The following is a 25,247-nucleotide window of genomic DNA, read 5'->3' on the forward strand; positions in this document are numbered from 1 at the left end:
TGTTCTCTGTTAGAGCATGGCCATTAAAACATTCTCAGCAGATGGGAGTTGTAGGGAGGGAAGGAGCTGGGAATCGGGAAATTTCTTGAAGCAACTTTGCTACCAGCAAAAAAATTCTGTGGAGGTTGGAAAGAAGAGATAGGTAAGGTTGTACTGCAAGTGGGACTGCTCTGAGGAAAGCATTGGTACCTGCTGGTGGCATGTTATTGATCCACAGCACTTGCATGGCAAAGAAAAGGAGGTGTGAGTGTTCCAACTCAGCCTGAAAAAAGTTGAGTTCATAATGCTGCTGTTATCACTGGGTTTGAAGGAATTTGCACGGTCATAAAGATTGTTCTGATGTGGAAGGACCACTGTGGCTGTACAAGTGTAGATACACAGTTATGTGATCTGGCATATTTTAAATACTTAAGTACCTTCAGGAGTGAAGAAGTGTGTGTATCTTCTTAAATGTTTATCTCTTCCCTTTCCTGAATTTCCCAGGACTTGGCCCGAATTATTGAAATCACTTTGGCTATCATGTCTTCTCTTGTCCTTGTCCTCCTCCTTTCTCTTCTGTACGTTGAGCTGTTCAACAGGCATTCTTCAAAAGCACGTCCCATGTAAACAGCCTTTTGTTAGGTACCAGTGGAGTAGGGCTAAATGCCCTAACTTGCACTGCGTCCTTGGGCAAGAGCATAAAAAAAGTCTTTTAATCTCCCTGGCTTTATTTTTAATAGTGAACAACATAATCAGTAGGTGGAAGTGACTTTTCATCTTAGGAGCTGTGATGGAGTAAGATTGTTTTAGAGATACGGTGCTTACAGACTGAGCTGCTTACAGGCACAAATGCTGCTGTTACTGGTCGAAAGCAAGTTAGTCTCTTTTCTTGCATTATGAGGAGTGGTTGTAGGGGTTTTTCTTCCTCTGTTGTCTAGCTTAGCCTCTTCATGATTTTAAAATAAATTTATTTGATATAATTCATAAGAGAGTTTTTGTCTGCCTGCAGTTGCTATTTTGAGAGTCAGAATGGTGTGAGAGAGGCCTGGAGTTGCTGAGAAACAGAACAGGCAGCACTGGGGGAACAGTCCTATTAAATTACCCCTACTTAAGTGTGTTGCTTCAGTGTTGTTGGGTTTTAGTATATATGCTGTGTTTTGAAGAGCATGCCGAGGCCACGCTCAAAACCAGACATGTTTTCTGCAGCTCCAAAGAACCCCAAGTGCAGCTAACGTGCCCTCTGGGGAACTTTGTCAGGGAAGATTCGGTTACACTAGTGTTGCTTCAGATGTTTCAGCGTCTTCAACCCAGCCTCCCGCTGCCGTGCCAGAAGGCAGTGGGTCTCTGCATAGACCCTGCATCATATCTGTCAGGCCCAAGCGAGGACAGATCTTGTGCCTGATCATCCAGGCCCGTGTGGATGTCTTGGAAGATAAATGGCATCTTAGATAGCAGGAGAAGCCGGCGTTTAGGCAGCTGTCTCATCCTACGTGTTTGAGCACCCTGTAACTTGGCCCTCGGGCTGCTGGAAGGGGACGGCCAGGGAATGCGCTGCTCTTACTGAGAGTGCTCTTTCAGACCCTGGAGCCATTGCCAAAGAGTACCATCTGCATCCCCATTTTTGGATGTTTCCTGTCTCAGTTCCAATATCCCCTCGGACACCATTGCCCAGTGTCCTTTGGAGCTGGCTGAAAGCCATTACAACAGCCACCTGCTTGTAGTAGGATCAACAGGATACAAGGAAATACTGGTACCTTTCTGCTCCCTTGAACTTGCTTTACTATTTTGCCTTGCAATAGCCATGAACTGGAGCTCTGTTTGCACAGTTTTCCTACGTGCACACCATGAGCTAGTCTGGAATCTTCCCAAGTGGTACAGCTTTCTGCAAATCAACCAAAACCAAACAGATCTTTTAATGAAAGTGAAGTAGCGGAAAAAAGAAATTTCAGAAACATCTTTTCTTCAAGAAAGGCGTATCAGAGGAGAGCAGTAGAACATTTGTCAGGAGAACTTGAAATTTAGGTGTTGGTATGTGCAAAACTGCAGTGGCAGGAGGCGAGACTTTGGGGGGGCAGGCATTAAGCCAGTAGCTCTTTTTCATAAAGATATAACTTTTCTTATTTTCAAGGTTCTTTGAAAAGGAGGAAAGTTAAACACTTCCCAAAATAAAAGTGGAGTTTTCCTTTTATTTTCCCTTTGCATCAAATAAAGGAAGACTATTACCTTAAGCTGTTCCAATCATGTCAGGTGTCATAACTACCTAGAATCAATTTCTGGGATCCTTGTTGTCAAATAATAGCATCAATTGTGTTACAAGCAATAACTACTTAAAAATAAATACATACATGCATCTGAAGTAAATGTCCAGCCAAATAGAAAGTGTTCCTTGAGTAGCAATGATCTTGTAAATGTAAATACTTTCCAACAGTTGCTTCCTTTTTCCTTGTCAATAACGCTGAAGGCTTAGACTGCTCTTCATACAAGCTATTGCCATGTGACAACATTTTCAAAAATGCATAGCACTGAAGAGAATTTAATCAGCTTGGTAAATAACAATTATGTTTTTAAAAAAATTAGTAAAATCACAGCATGATTGTATCTTGTATTCCAAAAATTAACCTTTTGCAGAGCAAAGGAGGTGTATAGGAAGAATGAGAAGAGTAAGCAGACAATAAGGAAGAACCAAAATGTGAAACTTTTCCTCATCATTTCTAGTAACTGTCATTTATATTGCCACAGAAGATGACCTATTTTTTGTTGTTGGGTCTGTTCTGTTCTTCAGGAAATTGCTGTCTGAAAATGTAATCTTTCTACAGCTTACTCTTCAGCTTCAGTTATAATAAGATTTGTGGGTTTTTAATATATATATATCAGGTTCATTTGTGCTTCTGCTGTTGCATCGCAAATTCTGAAGATTATAGGCTTCTTGCTCTATAATCCTGCTAGGCTGTGGAGAAGAGGAAGCTCTGGTATCAAGATAATGGACTTTTAATAAAAATCTATGTAGAACAGAGCTCGTGTTAGCATTGCCATTGATCAAGCAACCGTCACCTTTTCCCTTCAAGCTCTGATTTGAAATACAAGTCAAGGAAAAGAAGTGGCTTACTAAAAGGTCACTGCTGTTTTTCCAGTCTGGAGGTAGCAGAGTAGTTCAGCATTCATATGTTGTTTTGTTTTATTTTAGAGTTTAAGTCCTAATGTATTTCAGTATTCTGTAGTTCCGCTCTTAAGAGAATATAATTGAACTTACATTAATATCTGAAGATACGGTGAGGCTTTGTGTAGTGGTAGGTGCCACATAAACTCAGACTAAGATATTGATTGACTCCTGGAGAGTTTTAAAGACAAGCCATAATAAGCAAGAACAAAATGAACCCACACTGGATAGTAAGAAGATAACATGGATTATCAATGTGCACCAGTTTTTATTAAGACGTAAATCCCTGTCCTACTTTTTTCCCTTCTTTTTCATCTTCATAAATACTTAGGAACAGCTGTATATTGGCAAATTATGATAGATTTTCTTGGTGCTTCCAAGGAGTGTTGCTATCACTGTTACTTAAACCTATTATCAAATTTTTTTCTGACTAATTTTTTTCAGGCTTTGGTTTCACAGTGCTTTCTGATGGTTAGTGAAGAGATGACATACTTAATGTGACTTCACTGTGACTACAGCCCTGTTCTGGAAGCTAGAAACTTCAATGTCTGTATGAGAATCTATATAACAATGATAGCATGCACATTGGGACTGTTTTCTGTCTACACATATACTCTGATGGTACAACTGAGATTTTAACAGATGAGTTCTCTTCAGTTGGGCAAGATGCTCGAAGAACGCAATGGAAAATGTCCTGTGCTTGCATTTTGTAAAAAGATATTAAGAAAACTGCCCTGATGAAGAAATACAAGAAATAGAGATATTATTTACAGTTATTATGCCATGATCTGAAAATAACATTTGAAAGATGACAGTATGCTATATTTCTATAGTCTCAAGGAATCTTGCATTATCTAACATTCCTCGGATTGTAATCTCATCAACAAAATGCAAGTTTTTCGTATTATCTGAAGTACGGAGCTAGCAGTTCATGATGTATCTGTCAGTTACACAAGCACTAAAAGGAATCAAGTTTATATGACTGTTACTGGAGAGCGTGAAGCTAAGCCTGAATCCTCAGAGGTGTTTAGCTGTCTAATTCCCATTGATTTTAATGCAAATCAAATACATAAATGTCCCTTGTGAATCTTTGTCATTGTCCCCAGGCTTCTTGATTGCCTGTCTTCCTAAAACACATAAGCGCTGTGTTATGATGATCACTTCTTCTGACAGACAAAGTTCAGAAAAAGCAGATCGTGGTTATGCTTGTGAAAGCTCTAACACCTCATGAGATAAATTATAGCTTCGTGCTGAAGCAGTCTACACGTAGTTATTGAATTCTCCTTTTTCTTTTCTAGCCGTTTCATCCGATGGTGAATTTGGAATGCTCCAGAGATTTTCGACCATTTCTGTGTGCCCTCTATGCTCCTGTGTGCATGGAGTACGGCCGTGTCACTCTCCCTTGTCGCAGGCTCTGTCAAAGAGCATATAGCGAGTGCTCCAAACTCATGGAGATGTTTGGGGTCTCTTGGCCTGAGGATATGGAGTGCACCAGGTGAGTGAATCTTGTTTTTTTCAGAATTCCAGGATAAAATTTTAGTGTGATCTAGGATGTTTTATGATCTGAAACAGACATTTAAAATGTGTTCCATTACAAGTGCCCTTATTTTCCCTTCCATTTGTCTAACAGCCTGTTTCCTGGGGTGGAAACTGAGTTCATATTTCTATCATCTGTCCAAGAGATAAGTTGAAAATTTCTGTGGGCAATTACTGTAAACTGCACATGCATATTCTTAAATGAATGAATATACTCATCTATTTTTCTTCTTTGTCATTTATGCTGACCTGGTTTTGTCTGCTATACCGCTTTAATGGGTGATACTACTATAAATTTCTCTGAGAGTTAGGCAAAATTACATACACTAGAGATTAACAGTCTCATTTTCTAAAGAGGGAGCTGGCTGTTCTTGATGAGTGTATAAAATCTAAAAGCTCTGTCTTCAGAGCATCTAGCTCTTGTTGAGCTTGTGTGCAAACATGTTTTCAGCTTTACATTACACAAATAACTTTCTAGAAGAGTATTCGATGATGTTCCAATCTCTTTGAAACAGAATATACATGAAATTGAAAACAGTATCTTTATGCTTTATTTTTTTTTTGTAAGTGACTGCACAAACAGGAAGAAATAGTCTCTCTTACAGTTGGATTGGAGAGAATGAAAAACAATTATAACATCTTTTAGCAAAAGAATAAGTCAGAGGATGCTTCTAGGTCCTGATAATCTGGATCAAAGATGGCTCTAACTTCATACTCCGAACAGATGACTGGGCCCTTTCGGTCCTCCCATCTCCTCAGTAAAGCCCAGGCAGTGAAATTTCAAAACCAGAGCTAAAACTACTGAAACTTTGCTGGTGCTGTGCTAGTGCCATTGTGTCAGAACATGAACTGTGGCAGAGGAACAGGCATACTTAGCTTATGCTGCGCTTGCTGAGGCGATAATGCCTAGCAGAGGAACTGGACAGCTATGCTGTCTCTCCTCCAGTCTCTCCTTCAAAACTTCAGACTGCACCTCCAGCAGTCCTTAGCCTCCAGTCAGAGCTTTATTTAATTCCAGAAATATCTTCATCATAATCTCAATTTATTAATTCTAGTAGCAGTGCTAGGTTGGTTTTTCGGTCTAACCAGTTCACCGTCCTGTCTGATAGCAGCTAGTACAGTTGCTTAGGGAAAGGTTTTAAAATGTTCTATAAAATCATGCTTGCTTGGGCACGTAGTCTCAGTTTACAGTAAGCCTAAATTTATAGACTTCTTGAGATAGATGGATTTTGTGTCCTCAACTTTATGCTTAAAGTCCCTAGCCCTTGTCCATTTCTTGCTCTGTTTTATTTTTAAACCTATTTTATAGTGTCAACATCCACGGTATTCTGGGACAATGAGCTCTAGAGTTTGTTTACACATAATGCAGTATTTCATGGATTACCCATTATTTGGATTGTCTTTGGTTTTGTTCCAGTTAGTGTGTCTAAAGCCAGACATATGAATAAGGTTACTAGTCTTTGCAAAGTATGTGTATATTTCTTGTAAATAATTCTCTTCTTACTTTTTTAGATTCCCAGATTGTGATGAGCCATATCCTCGTCTTGTTGACCTCAATTTAGCTGGGGAGCCCACAGAAGAGGCGCCAATGGCAGTACAGAGGGATTATGGTTTTTGGTGTCCTCGGGAATTGAAAATAGACCCTGATCTGGGTTACTCTTTCCTGAGGGTACGGGACTGCTCCCCTCCTTGCCCAAATATGTACTTTCGGCGTGAAGAGCTCTCCTTTGCTCGCTACTTCATCGGAGTGATCTCCATCGTCTGCCTCTCTGCTACCTTGTTTACTTTTTTAACTTTTCTGATCGATGTCACAAGATTTCGCTATCCAGAAAGACCGATAATATTTTATGCTGTCTGTTACATGATGGTGTCATTAATTTTCTTCATTGGCTTTCTGCTTGAAGACCGAGTAGCATGTAACGCATCTAGCCCTGCCCAGTACAAGGCTTCCACAGTGACACAGGGCTCTCACAACAAAGCTTGCACCATGCTTTTCATGGTGCTCTATTTCTTTACCATGGCTGGCAGTGTTTGGTGGGTCATTCTTACCATCACGTGGTTCTTGGCAGCTGTGCCAAAATGGGGCAGTGAAGCAATCGAGAAGAAAGCATTGCTCTTCCATGCCAGCGCCTGGGGCATTCCAGGAACTCTAACCATCATCCTCTTAGCAATGAATAAAATTGAAGGTGACAATATTAGCGGCGTATGTTTTGTTGGCCTCTATGATGTGGATGCATTAAGATACTTTGTACTTGCACCTCTCTGCCTGTATGTTGTTGTTGGAGTTTCCCTTCTGCTAGCTGGCATTATCTCTCTCAATCGGGTTCGCATTGAAATCCCATTAGAAAAAGAGAACCAGGACAAACTAGTGAAGTTCATGATCCGGATTGGCGTGTTCAGTGTTCTGTACCTCGTGCCACTGTTGGTTGTAATTGGCTGCTATTTCTATGAGCAGGCTTATCGAGGTGTGTGGGAGACGACGTGGATTCAAGAACGCTGCAGAGAATATCACATCCCGTGTCCCTATCAGGTGAGGAAACCAATATGACATATTCAGGAGTGCAGAAAATGGGTAATGAGGGGATATGTTAAGACTACTTGTCATCCCGAACTGAAAGTGCTGCTATTCCTACAAGTGAATGTTCTTGCCATACTCAAATTATTTGGATAATGCAGTAGGCCTTCTGGAAGACTAAGTTTTATTGGAAAATCGGAGGCTTGCATCAGCTGCTTGGTGGTTTTTTGTGGAGTTTCTAGGCTGTATGGGATCTATACAGGATATAAAGATGCTATTTTAAACCAACTTCAAGAACAGGACTTAATGAGTTTATTTTTGGTTATTAGAGATGTCTTAGAAGTTTTGCTCTGAAGGAATTTTGACATTTAAACTGAGTTGTCATCAGCCTGATTACTGCTTTTTCTAGTTTTTGTTGTTCATCTGCAACAGTTGTGTTTCTTTGTTTAGCCTAGAGGTTTTGTGCTCATTTTAGAGCAGTCTATGCACGTGTCAGAAACGTCTATATAAAATCTTACTTCAAGTGTCATCTGAAGAAAACCAGAGCTTACAGCTCATCAGTTTTGGGGGTTTTTTTCAAGAAAATTACACTTACCTGCTCAATTTGTGTAACTGAGTTATCACAGGAACAGATACCTCTAAGAGCACTAGATATCAAACTGTCCACTGTTTACTTCATTACGCTGGTGCAGTTGCAAAGAAAGTATTGTAAGCATAAATTACTTGAAGCCTATTTTCCTTTTGGAGCCAACGTGGCAAATTGGTTTTGGAATGGTATTGCATAAATATTTTCTGCAACTTATTTGAAAGCAACCTTATTTCAAGAAGGTTGTACAGCAAGCATCTATTACGTAGCTGCACACACAGGGGTATAAAAAAAAGTTAGTATTTTGGCTCTAAAGCAGTTAAAACACCAGCTGGATCATCAAAGCTCAAATTTTAATGCAACAAAATATCACTTAAAGGTTTGGCTTAGTCAATATAGCTTGATAATAATCCTTTTATTACATTTTAATCCTTTTTATTGCTTTTTCTGTTAGATTTTATTAGGGTGTGACTCTTCCCTCCAATGTGTGAGCATTTTTTATGGCAGGAAATATCTGTCAATGGGTGTGTTCAGTTTCATTTGCTTGATTGAGTCTTCATTGCTGCAGGTTTTAATATGTTAAATTGACTGATGCTTAAAAAGAAAGAAAAAGAGGGACATGCCACTTTCTCTCAGTTAATTTCAAATACCCACCATATGCCAATCTAAAATTTGTCTGAGAATCTGTAAAATGAAAAGGATATTGCTTTCTCAGAATGTTGAACAAAAGCTATTTTAAACCTTGAAACTTCTGATGTCTGAGGGCTAAAATCCTGGCTAGTGAAATAACGAAAACATGTAGTAAAATGCTACTCAGATCTCTAGAAAACCGTTAACATAATGGCTCAGTGGGGGTCAAAAGAACAATAATGGTTTCATTCACATCAAATTGGGTTGAAGGACCCATAGACCCTAGGGAGTATTAGAAGGTTTTTTCTTCTAACTCATCCAATTTTTTCTCTTAAACTAAACATGCATCCCTAATTAAAATATCCAAACTTATAATTGAAACAGATTTCCAAAGCTTTGGGGAAAAATAATTTTATCCTTAGATCATGCTAGTAAATATATTATTAAATTGGGGGGAAATTTAAAGCTTTGCGGAGAGTATGACTCACTTGCAAAATGAGACCATATTTTTTCTAAGCCTGGATGTTATTTAACTTAACTTCAAATATTTGAATATCAGTTTCTGAGTTTAGACTATCCCAAATTGAAAGCTGTAGTTGCTTTCACAGTGGACATAAGGTTTTATGCGCAAAACTTACACAGAGTTGTGGCAGTTGGAATTTGCATAAGCACACTTTTTTCAACACCAGCAAATCTGAAGTCCGTTCAACCGCTACATCATCTTTACCATCAGACGATGATGCCACAGGAACTCTCCTGGAAAATTGCTGACGGGGGAGTTGGAGTATGCAGCTGCGACAAGCCTCCCTCCCGTGTCACTGCTTCATGCAGGAGGTACCGTGGGCTTAATAATTTGCTGGAGATTCTCCTGGCTAGTGCTAAACAGAAGAGGGCCTCTGCAGCTGGTGGTCAAATGAAAAATAGACATCATGTTTCTTTTGCTACCTAAAGGGCTACATACTCCCAAAATGGAGGAAGCAGCAAGATACCTTCATGCTTCGATCTTGATTTCTGGCCACCTGGATGTTTCCTGGGTTGCCTTCGCTATGTGTTGTTATGGTTATTTGTTAGGTCTGGGAGGCATCTGTTGCTTTCTTTGTGAAATAAGAACTTTTTTGCCACACAGACAGGAAATCAATATCCCAGTATTTCCCCTCTTTGAGGAGTAAGTGCAGGGCAAAAATGTGGCGTGGTGCAAAAAGTTAATAAACTTTAATCGGTTGCCTGGGCAGCAACAGCAGGTAAAACAGGCAGCAGTCACCCCTCTGGTACCGTGGCTGTGAGGGCTCAGAGGAGCTCCAAGATGAGCCGTCAAAAGTTGAGGGGAGTGAATATTGTTTCCTTGAGTCGCATTTAGTAAGAAAAAAACAGCTATTATATTGAGAGGTGAGGTTTGTTTGCTGTATATACAATCTGTCTAATATGATTAAGAAATTTAGTTGCACTGTCCCCACTGCAGGGGAAATGCATTGTTTTTGTGGATGTCAGCTTAAACAGGCAACTCGGGGAGCTGTGTTTTTTATCAACCTGGACAAATCTCTTAATTTAGTTAAAAATATCAAGGTTGCTATATTAAAGCAACCTTCTTTCAATAAGAATAATGGCAAATTGACTAAGGTGTTACCACAAATAATTATTTTTATTGTTTCTGATGCTAGGACTATTTGCAGTAATTGCAGCGATGTAATCTTTCCAGTCAGTATTGCTTCTCTGTAAAATATCTGCTCACAGCAACCTAAAAATGTCTTAACCCATCCTCCTCCTTTTCACCGAGGTCAGGACATTTTTCTTTCTCTGGAGGGAGGAACAATGCCTTTGTAATATACTTTCAGCACATTAATATTCAAATGAGGAGCTGCATTTTATGTTGGTATCCCACTTTTTCTCTCATTGCCTTAAAAAATGAATTCATGCTTGGCCTCAAAAAATGGATTAATGTGTCTGTGCAGGAGGAGTTCCTGCAGTGGAAAATGAAATTAATTTTCACTAGCTATAGAACCTGATACCCCCATCAAAACCATAGCACTTTATCTGGGCTGTGTGCATTACATGTTCTTCAGGTCAGACTTTTATCTCATATATAATCTTTTTTATGAGGGTATAGTGCAATTTTACGTCAAGGTAAAACGCAGAAATGAAGGGAAGAAAGCAGGGAAGCGTGACACAATCTAATAATAAAATAATCACATCTAGTCATCTCTTTTGCTACGGTTGAAAATACGTGTTTTGCTGCTCCTCCTTCTGCTTCTGTTTGTAAGAGTGGTGGTTCTACCAATATCATATTGTTGTTCAGAGGGCAGAACCTTGGAACAGAGAGTTGGATTTTGCAAAGTTGGGCTTAAGGAGGGACATTTGGGGAAATAAGATTCTGCATGCTCCTGTTGCTGTTCAGTGTGGCCATCATCATCGTCACCTCTCTAGTAATTTTACCATTCTTAAGTTCTTGATACTGGCTTGGCTTTTTAGTCTGCAGTCCTGAGCCAATGGTTAGCTTTCAAAGTTTGTCTCTTTCCTCTCTTACTTTCCAATTTCGACCTTGTATGTTGATGGAGCATGTCATGCTCTGGGAACTAACTCAGATGAAATGGTGGACCGGGATAAAATTTTGGTCAGTCACTCAACAGAAGCACAGCATTGCTCAGGTTGACGGGACCTCTGGAAATCATCTAGTCCAACCCTCCTGCTCAAGCAGGGTCAGACCGTGTCCAGTCAGGTTTTGAATTCCTCTTGCCACAAAAGCTGTAAGTTCCTTTCTGTCGGGCATCTAACCTCAGAAATATCTGATGTAAGGTAAAAATTAGGGTAAAAGGAAAAAAAAAAATTAAGTACGTTTAGCTGCTGTTACATATTCTTGTCCTTCAGGCACCACAGTGTTTTGTTCTTTACAAGGAGAGTGTCAGAGTTTTGTTCCTCTTGGAAATTACAAAGGCAATCAAACTGGGACACAGTGACCTGCCCCAGTTTATGAAAATATGTCTTAAAACTGGGATGAATTTGGCCACAAAGTTAAACAGTTACTCAGCAAAGTCTGTCTCCAAAGTTGGCTGTAATGCACATTCCTCTTATGAAAAGTAGGAGTTCAAATGGTCTATACAGCTTTTCTAGCCCAGAGAAACGGAAAGGGCTGCATCAAGTTGGAAACATTCAAAGGTGGAAGAAAGTGGTAATTGTCATCTTCCCAAGATAAGGAAACGTGTCTGCTTTCTTGGGATGGAAAGTATGGTGTTAAAAGCTTTTACCTCTGTTTTTTAGTCCCATAATTGGAGTGTGTAAGCTAGTTTAGGTCTGAAAAGGTTGTGGGCTGAACCACAAAATCAGATTTCCTGCAAAGTAAAGAAGGTTCTGAGTTAAGATTAATTTCTCTTAAATCCAGATAGACTCTCCACAGTTTTCACAAATGCCTCAGGACTAGCCTAGGCACTGTGCTGATGCAAGAGACATCTAATTTAGATATTGAAGAGAAAAAAAGAAAAATAAACTGTTTCAAAGATAGATGCTACCCTGGTGGGAGTCCTTGAGAAATGAAACTAAGCAGGATGAATTATCTTTGCTTGTCACCTAATGTTGATCATTTCCCTACTCCTGTGGCTCCACTGGATTAAAAGACCTTAGTGCTAACTTGCTAAGAGCGAAGATGGTGCTCCCTGCTTATCTTTCCAATATTACTTAGAGGAATGGAAGCAGATGTGGATAGCACATTTGATTTACTGTTGATGGGGAAGACCTGATAGCAGGGTGAGTTTAGAACAAGTTGCAAACCCTGATTTTGTATTGGAAACTCTCTTATTTTTCATTAGCAACTCTGTTTTGTGCTGGATGCTGAATATCCATCCAGTCTTGCTCAGTCATTGTTGTAATGTACTCCAGGTAGATTCCTAAGCCCAGAACCAGAAGTAAAAAAGGTGACGAGCACATTTAGACATGGAAGGCATTGAAATGTATGGATCCAGCTATGGAGTCTGTTTATAACCGACTTAGCAACGTACGGCACTGTGCCTGTGCAGTGTCTTCCTCACTGTATCATCTGTTTTGTTAGCTTTGAACTTGACCTCATATAAACCAGTGGAATTTCAGAGATTAAATAATGGGCATATATTAGAATGAAAACAATGTGAAAATCAAGAACAGCTACTGAGAGCAGCATTCATTTATCTAATTTTGGATGTCTCCATCTGAGCCAAGCATACTAGCCTTCTTTTCTAGCTGCAGCAGAGAAATGGGCATTTTTATAGTGATCCATTGGACACTCAGATGAACTGTACCCTGACTTAATTTATTACCTGTTTGAAGAGGTCACATTTGTTCTGATTGGATATTTTTATGTTAGGAATTTTGGCTACAAAATTTTGGGGGAAATTTTGGGGGGAAGGGATAGGAGAGGTTGGCATTTTTGCAATCTGTCCCCTTCAAAAATCAGAATATCCCTCAACACCTTTTATACACACTTTCTAGATCCTGGCCACTCTTGGCTTGGATAGCAGTCATTCCAGAAAGAAAACTCAGTAACATGTCTTTTGTTCATTTTTGAAGAAAGGACATAAATAAGCACCTAAGACCACAGTACCTGGAAGGACATAGGCTTGCATTTGTAAATCCCATGGACAGATAATTTTTCTTTAAATCATTTCTATTTTCCTTGTCATCTTCGCTTTCATCATAGAATCATAGAATAGTTTGGGCTGGAAGGGACCTTAAAGATCATCCAGTTCCAAACCCCCTGCCATGGGCAGGGTGACCTTCCACTACACCAGGTTGCTCAAAGCCTCGTCCAACCTGGAGTGAACACTTCCAGGGATGGGGCATCCACAACTTCTCTGGGCCACCTGGGCCAGTGTTTCACCACCCTCAGTAAAGAATTTCTTCCTTATATCTAAAATAAATTTACTCTCCTTCCTTGTCCTATCACTATGTACCCTTGTAAAAAGTCCCACTTCAGCTTTCTTGTAGGCGCCCTCCAAGCCCTGGCAGCTGCACTGAGGTCTCCCCGGAGCCTTCTCTGCTCCAGGCTGAGCCCCCCCAGCTCTCCCAGCCTGTCCTCCCAGCAGAGCTGTTCCAGCCCTCGGAGCATCGCTGGGGCCTCCTCTGGCCCCGCTCCAGCAGGTCCATGTCTCTCCTGTGCCGAGGGCTCCAGAGCTGGACGCAGCACTGCAGGGGGGTCTGCCCAGAGTGGGGCAGAGGGGCAGAATCCCCTCCCTCGCCCTGCTGGCCACGCGGCTTTGGGGGCAGCCCAGGACACGGGTGGCTTCTGGGCTGCGAGCGCACGTTGCCGGCTCGTGTCCAGCTTTTCACCCACCAGGACCCCCAAGTCCTTCTCCATGGGGCTGCTCTCCATCCCTTCATCCCCAGCCCATATTTGTGCTTGGGGTTGCCCTGACCCATGTGCAAGAGCTTGCACTTGGCCTTGTGGAACCTCATGAGGTTTGTACGGCCGCACCTCTCAAGCCTCTCAACTCTCCAAAAAATTAAAACTGCCTCCGTATTTTTAAGGACTTCATTATTAAGAGCAATGCTGTAAGATGATGTAATACTGAGTATCACTCCGATCGGCAGCAAAAATACACAGTCAATCTAGGCGATTTTTTTTCCTCTCTGCTCTACCTATTTCACTCCAAGACGAGGCCCCAGTCTTGCTGTCTAATAACGTCCAACGGGTTTTTACTGAAGGTGGGGGTTCTCGCCCACTCACTTCTGTTCATTGCTGGTGGTGGATGGAGAAGAGAGGATTAACTGTGGTTGCCTGAGATACCAGAAGCGTCAATGGAAAGAATGTTTTGTTAATAGTACCTCTCGTCTGTCGGTGGCGGTTATATGTATCTAGTACAGGCACAAAGGAAAACAAACTACAAGCTCGCTAATATATTTCTGTTAATATTGAAATTATACCACATTACAGATTATTTTAATGCATTATTCCACAGGTAACGTTGGAGAAATTGATTTTATTATTAGGATTAATTTCTGTCACCTGCCAATGGTTTTGGCTCAAGAATTTGTCAGTTTTCATTTCCCATTTTCACAAATGTACTTTCTGATCCACTCACAGCTAATTTTTTTTACTGTAAATTTTCAAGGTCATTTTAGATGTCTCAAAATTAACACCGTGGCGACAAAAATCTCTTCATTTCAGGCTAGCGTGGGTCACTAACGACTATAAACCACTTTGTTTTGCATCCTTTTTAAAGGTTGCCCACGTGACGGGTAGGGGGAACATTTTCAAGTGTTTTTCATTCCCCCTTGGCATGGCTTTGTCCTTCCTTTATTTTATGCCTGGTGCCCTGAATAAACACCGCAGGAACGTTACTGAAAGCAGAGACTACGCGTAGCCGTCTCGCAGAACTGCTCAACACGGGGAAGCTTTCTTTATGAACAGGTGCCAACTGAAAAGCGACTATGGTGGTAAAGTAATGGTAGGCTGGGAGCCAAGAGTATGGGAGTGTTTAATCATCTGCTCTGCTGTTACTTCACTCTGATGAATATTAGATCTCATAGTGCCTACTTTTACATAAAATGGGCAGAAGCAAGAGAGGCACCGAGACAAGAAGCTGTAAGTTCCAGCTACATCTACCAGGTTTTGCAGCTACATCTCTTCATTTCTCCCCCATGACTCCAAAGAAGAGAAGAAAAACAAAGAAAAAAGCTTACTTCATAAGTTGTATTTGTATTTGGGTTTTACAGTACTTTTGCCCCTCCAAATTCTTGATATTTAATTTACTGTAGAGGTTTTAAATTTTGTGATGGCAAAGTTGACTTGCATGAGCTTAAGAAACGCTCTTGTAGCAGACTGTCTTTTCCCATGGCTGCATTGTGGGTGAGGAGTAACCCCTGTTGACACAGGCTTTATTTTCATGCACAAGTGCTTTAGAACAATTGCACACGCGGACCAAAGAGGAGAAAAGATGGGGCTTGCAAACATCCTGCCAAAAACAGTGGCAAGAAGTAATTGTCGAGACGTAGAGCCTGTGTTTTGGGGTGCTGATTAAGTTGAGATGGAGTTTCCCCATTTTTATTGGCTGCAAAATACGACATTTTCCAGTTTTTGCCATTTTCTCTGCTAATCAGGGGTTTTGCCACTATTTTTTTAAATACAAAACGTCTCAGCTGGTTTACCATCTGTGTTACAGAGAGTCTTCAGAAACATGCGGGGGAGTGCACTAAGCTGGATACAGAAAAGAGGCTTTGTTAAGAAATGTCTTAGCACTGTTTGTGTGTGGCACGGGCATAAAGAGAATATATTTAGAGATGTCTATAAATCTAGATTTCTTCTCCCCCCTCTTTTTCATTAGTTATTGTTTAGAATTCCTCTTAGAAGAGGTAATGGATTTGTTTAAATCTGCCCTAAGGAATTGTTTCCTGTTGAATGTAATTATTCCATCTTTAAAAAAAAAAAAAAGAGGTTGAGCTAAAACCGAAGTTTCCATATTGCTGTTTACTCAGAAGAGACTGAGGAAATCTGAATCATGAGTTAGGCTTCTTTCAAAAACAAAAGTAATGTCGGCTCAGAACAACATTAATCGCAGTATTACACTATTTCCTAGCAGTGATTCAGTTAATGTCTCCTGGTTTAGATGCTTAGGAAAAAGAATATATTCAAGGAGAAGAACATACTCAAGTCATTTTCTCAGAATCCTCCTTTTCAGCATTAGTAATACCAGTCCTGTCTCCTTGCACCTCCAGGACTTGGGTAAATCCTACATAGGATGCAATGTATTCTCTCATCTCACCTTGGCATGTCTGCAATTTCCAGTCAATTAACATATTGAGTGAAAGCAACCGTTTCATTCACATCACTCGTTTCTGACTGTTTTTTTAATTGGATTGACTGAGCTAGAGACAAAGGGGACTGTTGATTTCTCAACCATTATCTTCAGACAGGTTGATTTGTACTTGTACCCAAGTATGACTCCTCAAGGTCATTTTCTTTTTTTTCTTTCTTTTTATTCAGTATTTTGCTGGGAGTGACTTGCCAGAGGAGGTGAGCTCTTGCTATTTTTGAGTTCTCAGTTTCACTCCATTCTCTTTTTAATAAGCATGTTTTATAACTAGAACAGCCTTTAAGTCTCATTATTAAGGAAGCTCTCTTTTGCTACTGACTCTTTTAATTGCTATTAAAATGGCAACAAAAAATAAATTAGGAGGTCTGATTTCTCTAGTTTTGAAGCACCAGTCACTCTTAACTGTCAGAATTGAATGTTGCAGTACATGTGTTAAGAAATCAGTCACCTAAAAAAAGATTTAACTTTTAATTTTAATAAATTAAAGGAAATTGCCTATAATTTGCATTTGAAAGTTCTGAATAGCAAGGCATTCATGTAACCATTATGAGTCTTTCACTGGGTTTCAGAGTTGCTTTGAGATGCTGGACAGTCACGTCAAAATAGCTGTAGACCAGCTTGCAAAGAGAAAATCTTTAATGGGGTGTTAACTGTAGATATCTGCCAAAACCTCAGCAAATGCTGAACCTCGGTGCTTGTAAGTCTGAATATTCTGCATCTGAGTGAATTTCAGTAAGGTGGTTTTTGATGTGCTCTCTGTAGCGTTCCTTGACTACTGAACGACATGCCCTGTCAGCACAGAAACACAAGGTACAATAAATTCCAGAGATACTGCACTTTGGCGCATTTATTCCTAGTGATTCCAGAGTATCGTTAGTATTTTAAAAAAAATTTTAAAACTTCAGTCCTGGAAGGGTACTTAGATTTGAATGTCGTTGGTCTCAGGACTAAGCATCTCTGACAGTTATACTGCTGACAATAGCTTTTCTTCTGAAAGCTTTGGCTTTTCAGGAAATTGTGATTGCAGTCCCCGTAATCTATAATGCCACGGGGCACAACTGGGCAACCAACTCCCGCGGTGAGTGTTTTGAGAGATTTGCTTAGTGGTGTAACATAAAGCAGTTCAGAATACAGTCTGTAAATACACAAATACAGAAAGTTGTTTACTCTCTCCGTTAAAAGAATTTGTTTCTAGACCTGAAATCAGTATTACTAAGTAAAGACTATGCTTAAAAATAATAGATCTATCCTAATGATGGAATATAATGAGATATATGAACTAAGTTCACCTTTAGGACTGGTCCAGTTCTCTTGGACTTGTTCTGTATGTGCCTTGATCTTGGTAAACATCTGCTTAGCTTAGATATGGGTGGGCTATACAGCATGAAAATGTAACAAATACTTGCACGTTTCAAGTTTGATTTTTCCTTTACATTATTCATATTCAAACAGTGCTCCCCAGCATCATCCTTCTATTAGTTCTTTTTTCTTAACAGAAAATTACTCTTTCCTAGAAAAGTAAATGCAGAGAGTACAGTATCTCTTCCCAACATGTATGAAGGTTTGCTTTCCACATGAGCCGATCCCACTCAAGAATCAGGTGCAGCTTCAAAATTCAGTTGAGGAACATAAAAATACCTTTTTTTTTAATATAAATAAGAATCTTCTTATACAGAAAAAAGACTATATTTGAGTTATCTAAGGAGCTGGGTTATTCACATGTTTTCCATTAACAGTTTATTTTCTTGGTTTTGTTTATGTATTTTTTCTTATTAATTGAGTTTCTGAAGTCATTATGTCTAATCTTTAATGCTGAATTATGTTAAAATATCTGTTTATGCTCAGAAAAGCTAAGACCAGTGCCTATTTCTCATTTTCACCATGAAAGAGTCAAAATATGAACACAAAACTTGAGCAGCAGTATCATAAACTGATGAGTATCAAAGCTGATAAGCAATATCAAAACTGATGAGCTGTGTCGTCTTCCAGGTGCAGAACATTCACAGATCAGGTTTATAATGTTTTGAGCAGACTATGTTGCTCCTCATGTTTGAAGTTTGGGACTTGTCTTTCAAGAAATGCATTATTAGGTTTAACGTAGGTTTAACAGCCCCATTTTAATATGTGAAAAAAAATTCATCTCTAGTCCTGAAGCGGTTATTTTGAGAGACAACCGAGAGGAGTTTTAAGTAGAAATATGGCATTGATAACTCTTCATCTTGCATGTATTTGAGAATAGCTGAGGGTGGAAGGGACCTGTGGAGATCCTCTAGTTAAGCCCCTGCTCGAAGTGGGGTCACACCTAGAGCACGTGGCTCACGGCCGCCTCCAGCCGAGTTTTGAATACCTCCATGGACGGAGACTCCACAACATCTCTTGGCAACCTGTTCCACTGTTCAGTCACCCTTACAAAATACAGCATTCAGTATTGCTTTGTAAAATTTTCTCAATAGATGTAATAGCCCCAACACCAAGTTATGTTTCAAAGGTTCGGCTGAACTGATTTTTAGAAGTCAAATAATGTAAATTATCATTAATATTATTCTGCTCACACCATAACTTGAAAAAGAAGGCCTTTAGACTAATGAACATAGTTTTTCTGTCTGTGGAGACTAAGAAATATTTTATAAATACCATGTTTGCTAAAATAGCTATTTGGTTCTTCTCCCCCAAGTTCTGTACTTGTGCTTTAAGCTGTGGTTTGGCTATTACTTGCATCTTACATTACTTGCGAGAAAGACTATAAGAAGAAAACAAAAATAAATGAAAAGTAATGAAAAGGTGCCAGGAATAAGGTTCTGTTAGAGCTTGTCCTTGGGGCAGGAGGGTCTAAGAGCGTACGTAGCCTTGCCAAAGAGGAGTAAGAAGGGACACAGTTGCAATTTTAGAAATACATAACGGACATTTAAAAAAGAGCTGTTGAAGTCAAATGGCGGTGCTGGCAGAATGATAACGTGGCCATGAATAAACTTTAGTTGGAAATTAGACAATTACCTGAGGATTTGAAGGGGGGAACTCATGCTTTCAGGATAAAGCTGGATAACTGGACAGGCTTGTGTGCTGTTGCTGGCTGCCGTAGTGGAGGACTTGACTTCACCGAGAATGTTTCTTTTCTTTCGTGTTCTTAATGCCAAGTCTCTTCGCTCAAGTAGTGGGAGCTCATTAATGGGGATATATTCCAAGCCTGGATTGTAGTAAGCTTGCTAAATTTTGTCTTGCAAGAATTTAATAAATTCAAGAAAGAATATCGACTGCCAAAATAGATATTAAGGCTGCATAGATTTTAGTCCAAGTATATTTTTAGCAGCAGGGTTGACAGAAATCAGATTTTCTGATTCATTAGTGTGGGTTTTTTTCCCTGACTTATTGTTTAATTCCCAATGAAGTGCTATTCTTTCACAAAAAAAAAAATGCTGTTTTTTCTGAATAGCAACAGGGAGCTTCCAACCTTTCTGGCCGTGGGACAAATCTGCCAAGTGCAACCTACTGCAGCAACCCCTCACTATCCCTGATTTGACAGATTTGCCAGTAATTCAGGTGGACATCTCTTTAATCTTGTCTTAATCTCTGTGAAAGATAGGTATATCAAGCAATTTGTTGTGGGTGCCAGTAAAGAAGCATTTGCTGATAAAACTTTTTTTTCAGCTGTAAGTTTATTGACCCATTTTAGCCCACGCCAACTGCGATCCCTGTTTGCACAAAGACAGAATACTACAGTGATGCTGTCTGGTTCCACAGCGGGGCTAAGGACAACTGCATGACTTTTTTTTTGTGAGCACTGGGATTTAAGTAAGAGAAATTGTAGTAGATTGGGTTTCTTTTGTCCTTTGTGCTGGACACCTTCGGGTGAGTCATGCCTTGACTTGAAGTGACACTCTGTCATTTTAATCCGTGCATTAGTCACAGGTCTGTAAGGGAAAAAAAGAGTTTATGGGTCCTTGGATCTGTTAGGTCAGACAGTTACAGCTCATCCGAAAGGCGGTATTTGGGAGAGGGGCTGAAATGGTCTGAAGTGAGGAATATGTTCGGGAATTGTGATAGGATTCTTTTATTCCAGTGACAAGAGGAAAGGTAAACTGTGCTGGGGAAGACAACTGTGTGGTGGGTGGGGACTTGTTTACTTTTTTCTCTCTGCAGAGGACACTCCACTTCAGCTTGTACATGTCCGCAGGAAAAGGAAAGAGAAGTTCAAGTCTCTCATGGGTAGCACGCTCAAGCAGACTTGCTTTTCCCATGCTTAATGCCTGGCATTAGTGCTAAAAGACTCATGACAGCAGGTCCTTCTAATGGTAAAACAGAAGGCAGGTGCTTGAGCAATCTTGCTAATTACAAACCATGGCTAGCTAGCACTTAAAAAATTAGTTGCCATGATTGAATGCTTCAAGATAAAGCCACAAACTACCAGACATCCCGATACCTTCATTGAGATTCAGCTTTCCCTTGGTAAACGGGGTGTTCTCCCAGAAGTAATCTCCTGAAGCTGCAGAATCAGCCTGTCCTAAGGTTGTTGCGAGATATCTGTACGACGATCACTGAAGCTGTAGTCTTCTGCGTTCCCATCCCATGAACGCAAGAGCAGCTAGCATCGAACTTCTTGATGATTGCTGGTTACTGACACTGTGACTAACTGCAGGGCCTGAAGGGCAAAAGCGTTGGAGGTGAGTTATTAGACTCTAGTCATGAGTCAGGACCTTTTTAGTTGTCCTCTGGGATCCCTTTTCAGGAAGGAGATGGATGAGGAAAACCCTGCAGCATTACCTTGTCAGAGGCCACTCTTTGCCGTGTTATTCTTTATTCAAGCTATTTTTACAGCAGATGATCAGATTCCAGTGCATTCCCCTGGCACCATGCAGACAAGGTATGACTTCTGGTGAACACCAGTGTAGTTCTTCTATGAACTGAGTGATTTCTTTCCCATATATTTCTTTCACATGACATGCCCGAGAAACTCAACAGCAGTTCTTCTAAAATATAATTCGTTGCATTTTTAATGTTCCGTAGAGGCAGTTTTCACGAAGATGTAATTTTTAGGCACTTAGATTAAATTCTTGGAAAAAAATGTATTGCAGATGAATTCGGCATGGTGATATGGATCTGCAGTGCCTGGGCTAACACTTAACTTCTGTGGTGAATAAGCTTCCTCCAGAATAACCTGTATCCCATTAAGATGGTAATTTTGTAAGCTTTTATTACAGTGTCTTATTTATTTATTTTTAGCTTGTGTTAGGTTTCAAAGCTATGTGTTACTGCTCCAGGTCTTGCACAGGCTGATCACTTTGCCATCATTTCCACTCTGGGTATATTGCAACCTGGTAGTTATTAAGTAAGTCTGGAGAATAGTTACTAATGCTTTTTCATAATTGTTCTAACAATTTAATTGTTTTCATGTGAGCCAATGGGCAAAGTTAATGCATGGTGCTTTCATGCTCCTGCAGCTGAGGAGAGTGCAACTGAGAGCAAGAAATGAAAAGCATCCGTGTTCTCACGTGGCAGTGCAGAGCTGCGCCTTCAGAAATCCCGTGGTCTGAATGGTCGTATTTATTCTGCTTGGGACAGTCCGGGTATCTCGTGAGCCATGTGGCTTTTGGTATTTAGAGCTGTAGAAGTTTCCTTTTGTTTCTGTTGGATGGAGGGAAGTCTCCTGATCCTGTTGAGACAGTTTCACACAGACTTGAGCTATTCTGAAGCTCCTGAACTATGTATTGGCTTTGCCCTTAGCTCTTTTCACAAGGGCATGTAGTGATAGGACAAGGGGTAATGTCTTTAAACTGAAGGAGGGTAAATTTACGTTAAATATAAGGAAGAAATTCTTCACTATGAGGCTGGTGAGACACTGGTACAGGTTGCCCAGAGAAGTTGTGGATGCCCCGTCCCTGGAAGTGTTCAAGGTCAGGCTGGACGGGGCTTTGAGCAACCTGATCTAGTTGAAGATGTCCCTGCCCATGGCAGGGGGTTTGGAACTAGATGACCTTTAAGGTCCTTTCCAACCCAAACCATTCTACGATTCCCTGATTCTGATTCTTAAATGAGGGCCAAGTCAGGTTAGCCATTACCTTTCTCTCAGGTGCTTTTAGTTTCTCAGTTTTTCAGCTTCTGCAGCCTAGTAGCCAGAATGGTGGCATGGATTTGCTTGTGGATAAGAGTAAAACAAGCAAGTTGCAGGACTTTAATAACTTGGAAAAATAATTTTATTTTACAGTAATAAGTGCTACTGCATTTTACTGGGAAATGAGCAGTGTGAGTATAATATTCGAAGTCTCAAAGCAATGACAGTGATGGAAATTGTTATGAAAGTGAGACTCTTGGATCAGATTCCCTTTGGTCTTTCCCCCACTTCTCATATTTTCAACAAAAGGATGGGTTAATTTGAATTTCATTGCTTTTTATCCTTAGGGAAATATCAAATGATCAGTGTTATTGTGGAACCGTGCCCCAAAGGAGGGGGACAGGTGCTGTGTTTGTGCTTTCACTTCACATATGCAGCAAGCTCATTAATTTGCCGTTTCATACATTTTAGTGGGAAGAGGCCACTGGTCTCTGTCACTAAAAAGCAACTGTGATTGATCGTTCAGGGGCAGAAGGGGAAAATATTCAGAAATTAGTTATATAAGCATCTTAAATTAACAGTGTGCCTACAAAGAAGCGTTGTTTTTCCCTGGAGGAATGCTAAAATTGATGTTTTTAACCTCCTTTCTGAACACCTGCCACTGTGTGTTTCAGTAGGGAAACAATGCAATCAAACTAATGTCTTTTTGTATTCACCAAGGAAGGTACTTTTCTGTTTGATGATCTGTACCACCCCAGCTGCTACACCAACCCAGCAGATGGGAGCAAAAAAACGGGTTATAGAAATCTCGCTATCGCATATGCAATCTTTGTATCTGACAGAACTTGTTTGCTGGTCTTCGCTAGCCGAAACATCGGTGCCCGTGCTGCTTGCGAGACGTGTCTGAACAGAGTAGCGCGGAGCGTAGAGCACGCGACCCAAGCCCCTGCGCCGACATCTCGTTGCTTATTTTCTCGTGTCAGCTGAATGCCTCTGAAGGCCTAGAGCTGCGCAGCAAGACAAATCCAGTTCAGGGACTTAGATCCGCGCAATCTAGCATTCGCACGGGCGTCCGCATGAAGCCTGTCAAGGCTTTTCGATCGCATCTGCCGTTGCGGCAGCTCCACTCAGTGTGCAATGGCGCTCAAGACGATGCTGACTGATTCATGCCAGCTTTGCCAAATTGCCAAGTTCTCATGTTGCTTGAGTGGTCGAGCCCCTCTTGCATCTCCGGGAAAGCGATCAGGTATGAAGGAAAATGGAGACTCGCCACCAGTATTATCTTTCCTCTCGGAGAGGTTCTCGTCTTGAAGGCCATCGCCACCGGCAGCCTTCTGGTCTCCGTTTCCTTGACACTGCCCTCATGGAAAGGCAGCTCCTGATGTTCAGAGCAGACCAGCGTGCTTGTAAGACAAGCTTTTATCTAGAAAGAAGGGTGTTATCACAGTTTTTTAAGGCCCAGAGGAGATCTGCGGTGTCTCCAGACTTGAGTCAGTGGCTTGCCAATATATAAGAGGGATTTTGAAAGCCTTTCGCACATGATGACGAGGGGAGCGCTGAGGTTACCGGACGTAAGGAAGGATCTGTCAAGGGTGCCAAGTGGGAAACAGAAGAAATGACTGAATTAAATTACTTAGTAGATGTTCACAGTTATTGTTTCAGCTGATAACGTGAGTGTAGCAGGCCTAAACTGTAGTTCTGGTTTTAAGAGGGTTTTTTCCCTCATTGGCTGCATCTGCAGTAGAACTCGATCTCTAATATTAACGGGGTCGCTTTTCTAATGGATTCATGCTTCTCCATCCGTGCCAAAAACGTAATAGCATTTGAGAGCTGTTATTTTATAGCTGAAACAGTGTTCACCCTCTATTTTTAGATGTACGTTGGGACTTTTTATTAGCATCTCACAACTTGGATTACTTGCAGAACAGAACCGACAGCTGAAGTTAGTGCTCATACAGAACTAATTTCAAGGGAAATTACCATAATGTATAAGCTGTGGTTAACATTGAAGTCCTAAAATAGACAACTAGGATGAGCTGGATGGTGCTGCAGTTGCAGAGGGTGTTTTGTGATCAAGTACCCCTTTTCATCCCTGCTTTGAAAGCTGAATATCCAAAGCTTCTTCCGTATTTACACCACTGGGGGAGGGCATCAGGATGTCCCACACCTCTGCAGGATGGGTAGAGGGATGTAGCGTGTTACTATACGAAAATTTTCACAGTAAATCAGTAACGTGTTGTAGCCCAAAAAAGTAACAAAGAACGCCTTCAACATACCTTCCTAAAATACTCTTATGTCTTTAATTGTAGCTTCAGAAGCTACATAGCATGCACTTACCAAAGCACAAACAACAACAGTTTGCATTTCTTACGCTCTTTTTTTTTGTGCTGCTGAGACTGTGCTTTTTATTATGTTTAACAGTCTATCTCCTGAGTAAATTACAACATAATAACTATTAGCAGTGCTTTGCTTGCATTGTAATTCTATAAAAGAAGAGGAAATTCTGCATAGAGAGTTCACATGAATGATTTTTAATCCTTGTTATTACAGTATTGTGTGTAGTTATATGGAGCTCAGCATAAGTCAGCAGCTGTGAAGGGTTTTGTAGAAAAACAAGAGATGAAAACACATTTTAAATTCTTAGTAACTGCATTTCAGTTTCTTTTCCTCCTTTCAGTTCTGTCAATAGTTTAGCCTTCAGAGATGTTTCTTAAATCAACTTCAATATTTGTATTAAACAGTATCAGTGGTGTAAGTTTACCCATTTTGTTGTTCTCCTCATAAAAGAACTGCCACATTTTCATTCAAAACTTCTTATTGGAGCAAGATTTCTCCAAGAATACAATTTTAAAAGAAAAACTTGTCTTCGTGTTCTTGCCATCCATCAATTTCCAAATTGCATATTTCGTCACGCTTCGATTTTAGTAGTTTTAAAATTGCAACTGTTTTTCACTCGAAGTTGAAATATTTCTATTAGAAAGAACAATAAATACATACCGTTTCTTTAGATATTTCCAATATCCTCA

At 40.4% G+C, this 25,247-nt stretch overlaps 1 protein-coding gene across 2 annotated transcripts in view; it reads left to right on the forward strand.

Annotated features, from left to right (window-relative positions):
* The window catches only part of FZD3 (frizzled class receptor 3), a gene marked incomplete at both ends in the record, with an annotated part of 58,406 nt that overhangs the window by 24,949 nt on the left and 8,210 nt on the right, over positions 1 to 25,247 (forward strand). Inside the window, 2 exons of one of the 2 annotated variants that reach the window (XM_081998655.1) lie at positions 4,435 to 4,631; positions 6,185 to 7,202. In XM_081998655.1, coding sequence (XP_081854781.1) covers positions 4,435 to 4,631; positions 6,185 to 7,202 — 1,215 coding nt within the window. Of the gene's footprint in view, positions 1 to 4,434; positions 4,632 to 6,184; positions 7,203 to 25,247 lie in introns of those variants that run through there. The other variant, XM_081998656.1, reaches the window with a different exon arrangement.

Source organism: Phaethon aethereus, assembly GCF_964289735.1.
Source record: "Phaethon aethereus genome assembly, chromosome: 3".
Lineage (NCBI taxonomy): Eukaryota > Metazoa > Chordata > Aves > Phaethontiformes > Phaethontidae > Phaethon > Phaethon aethereus.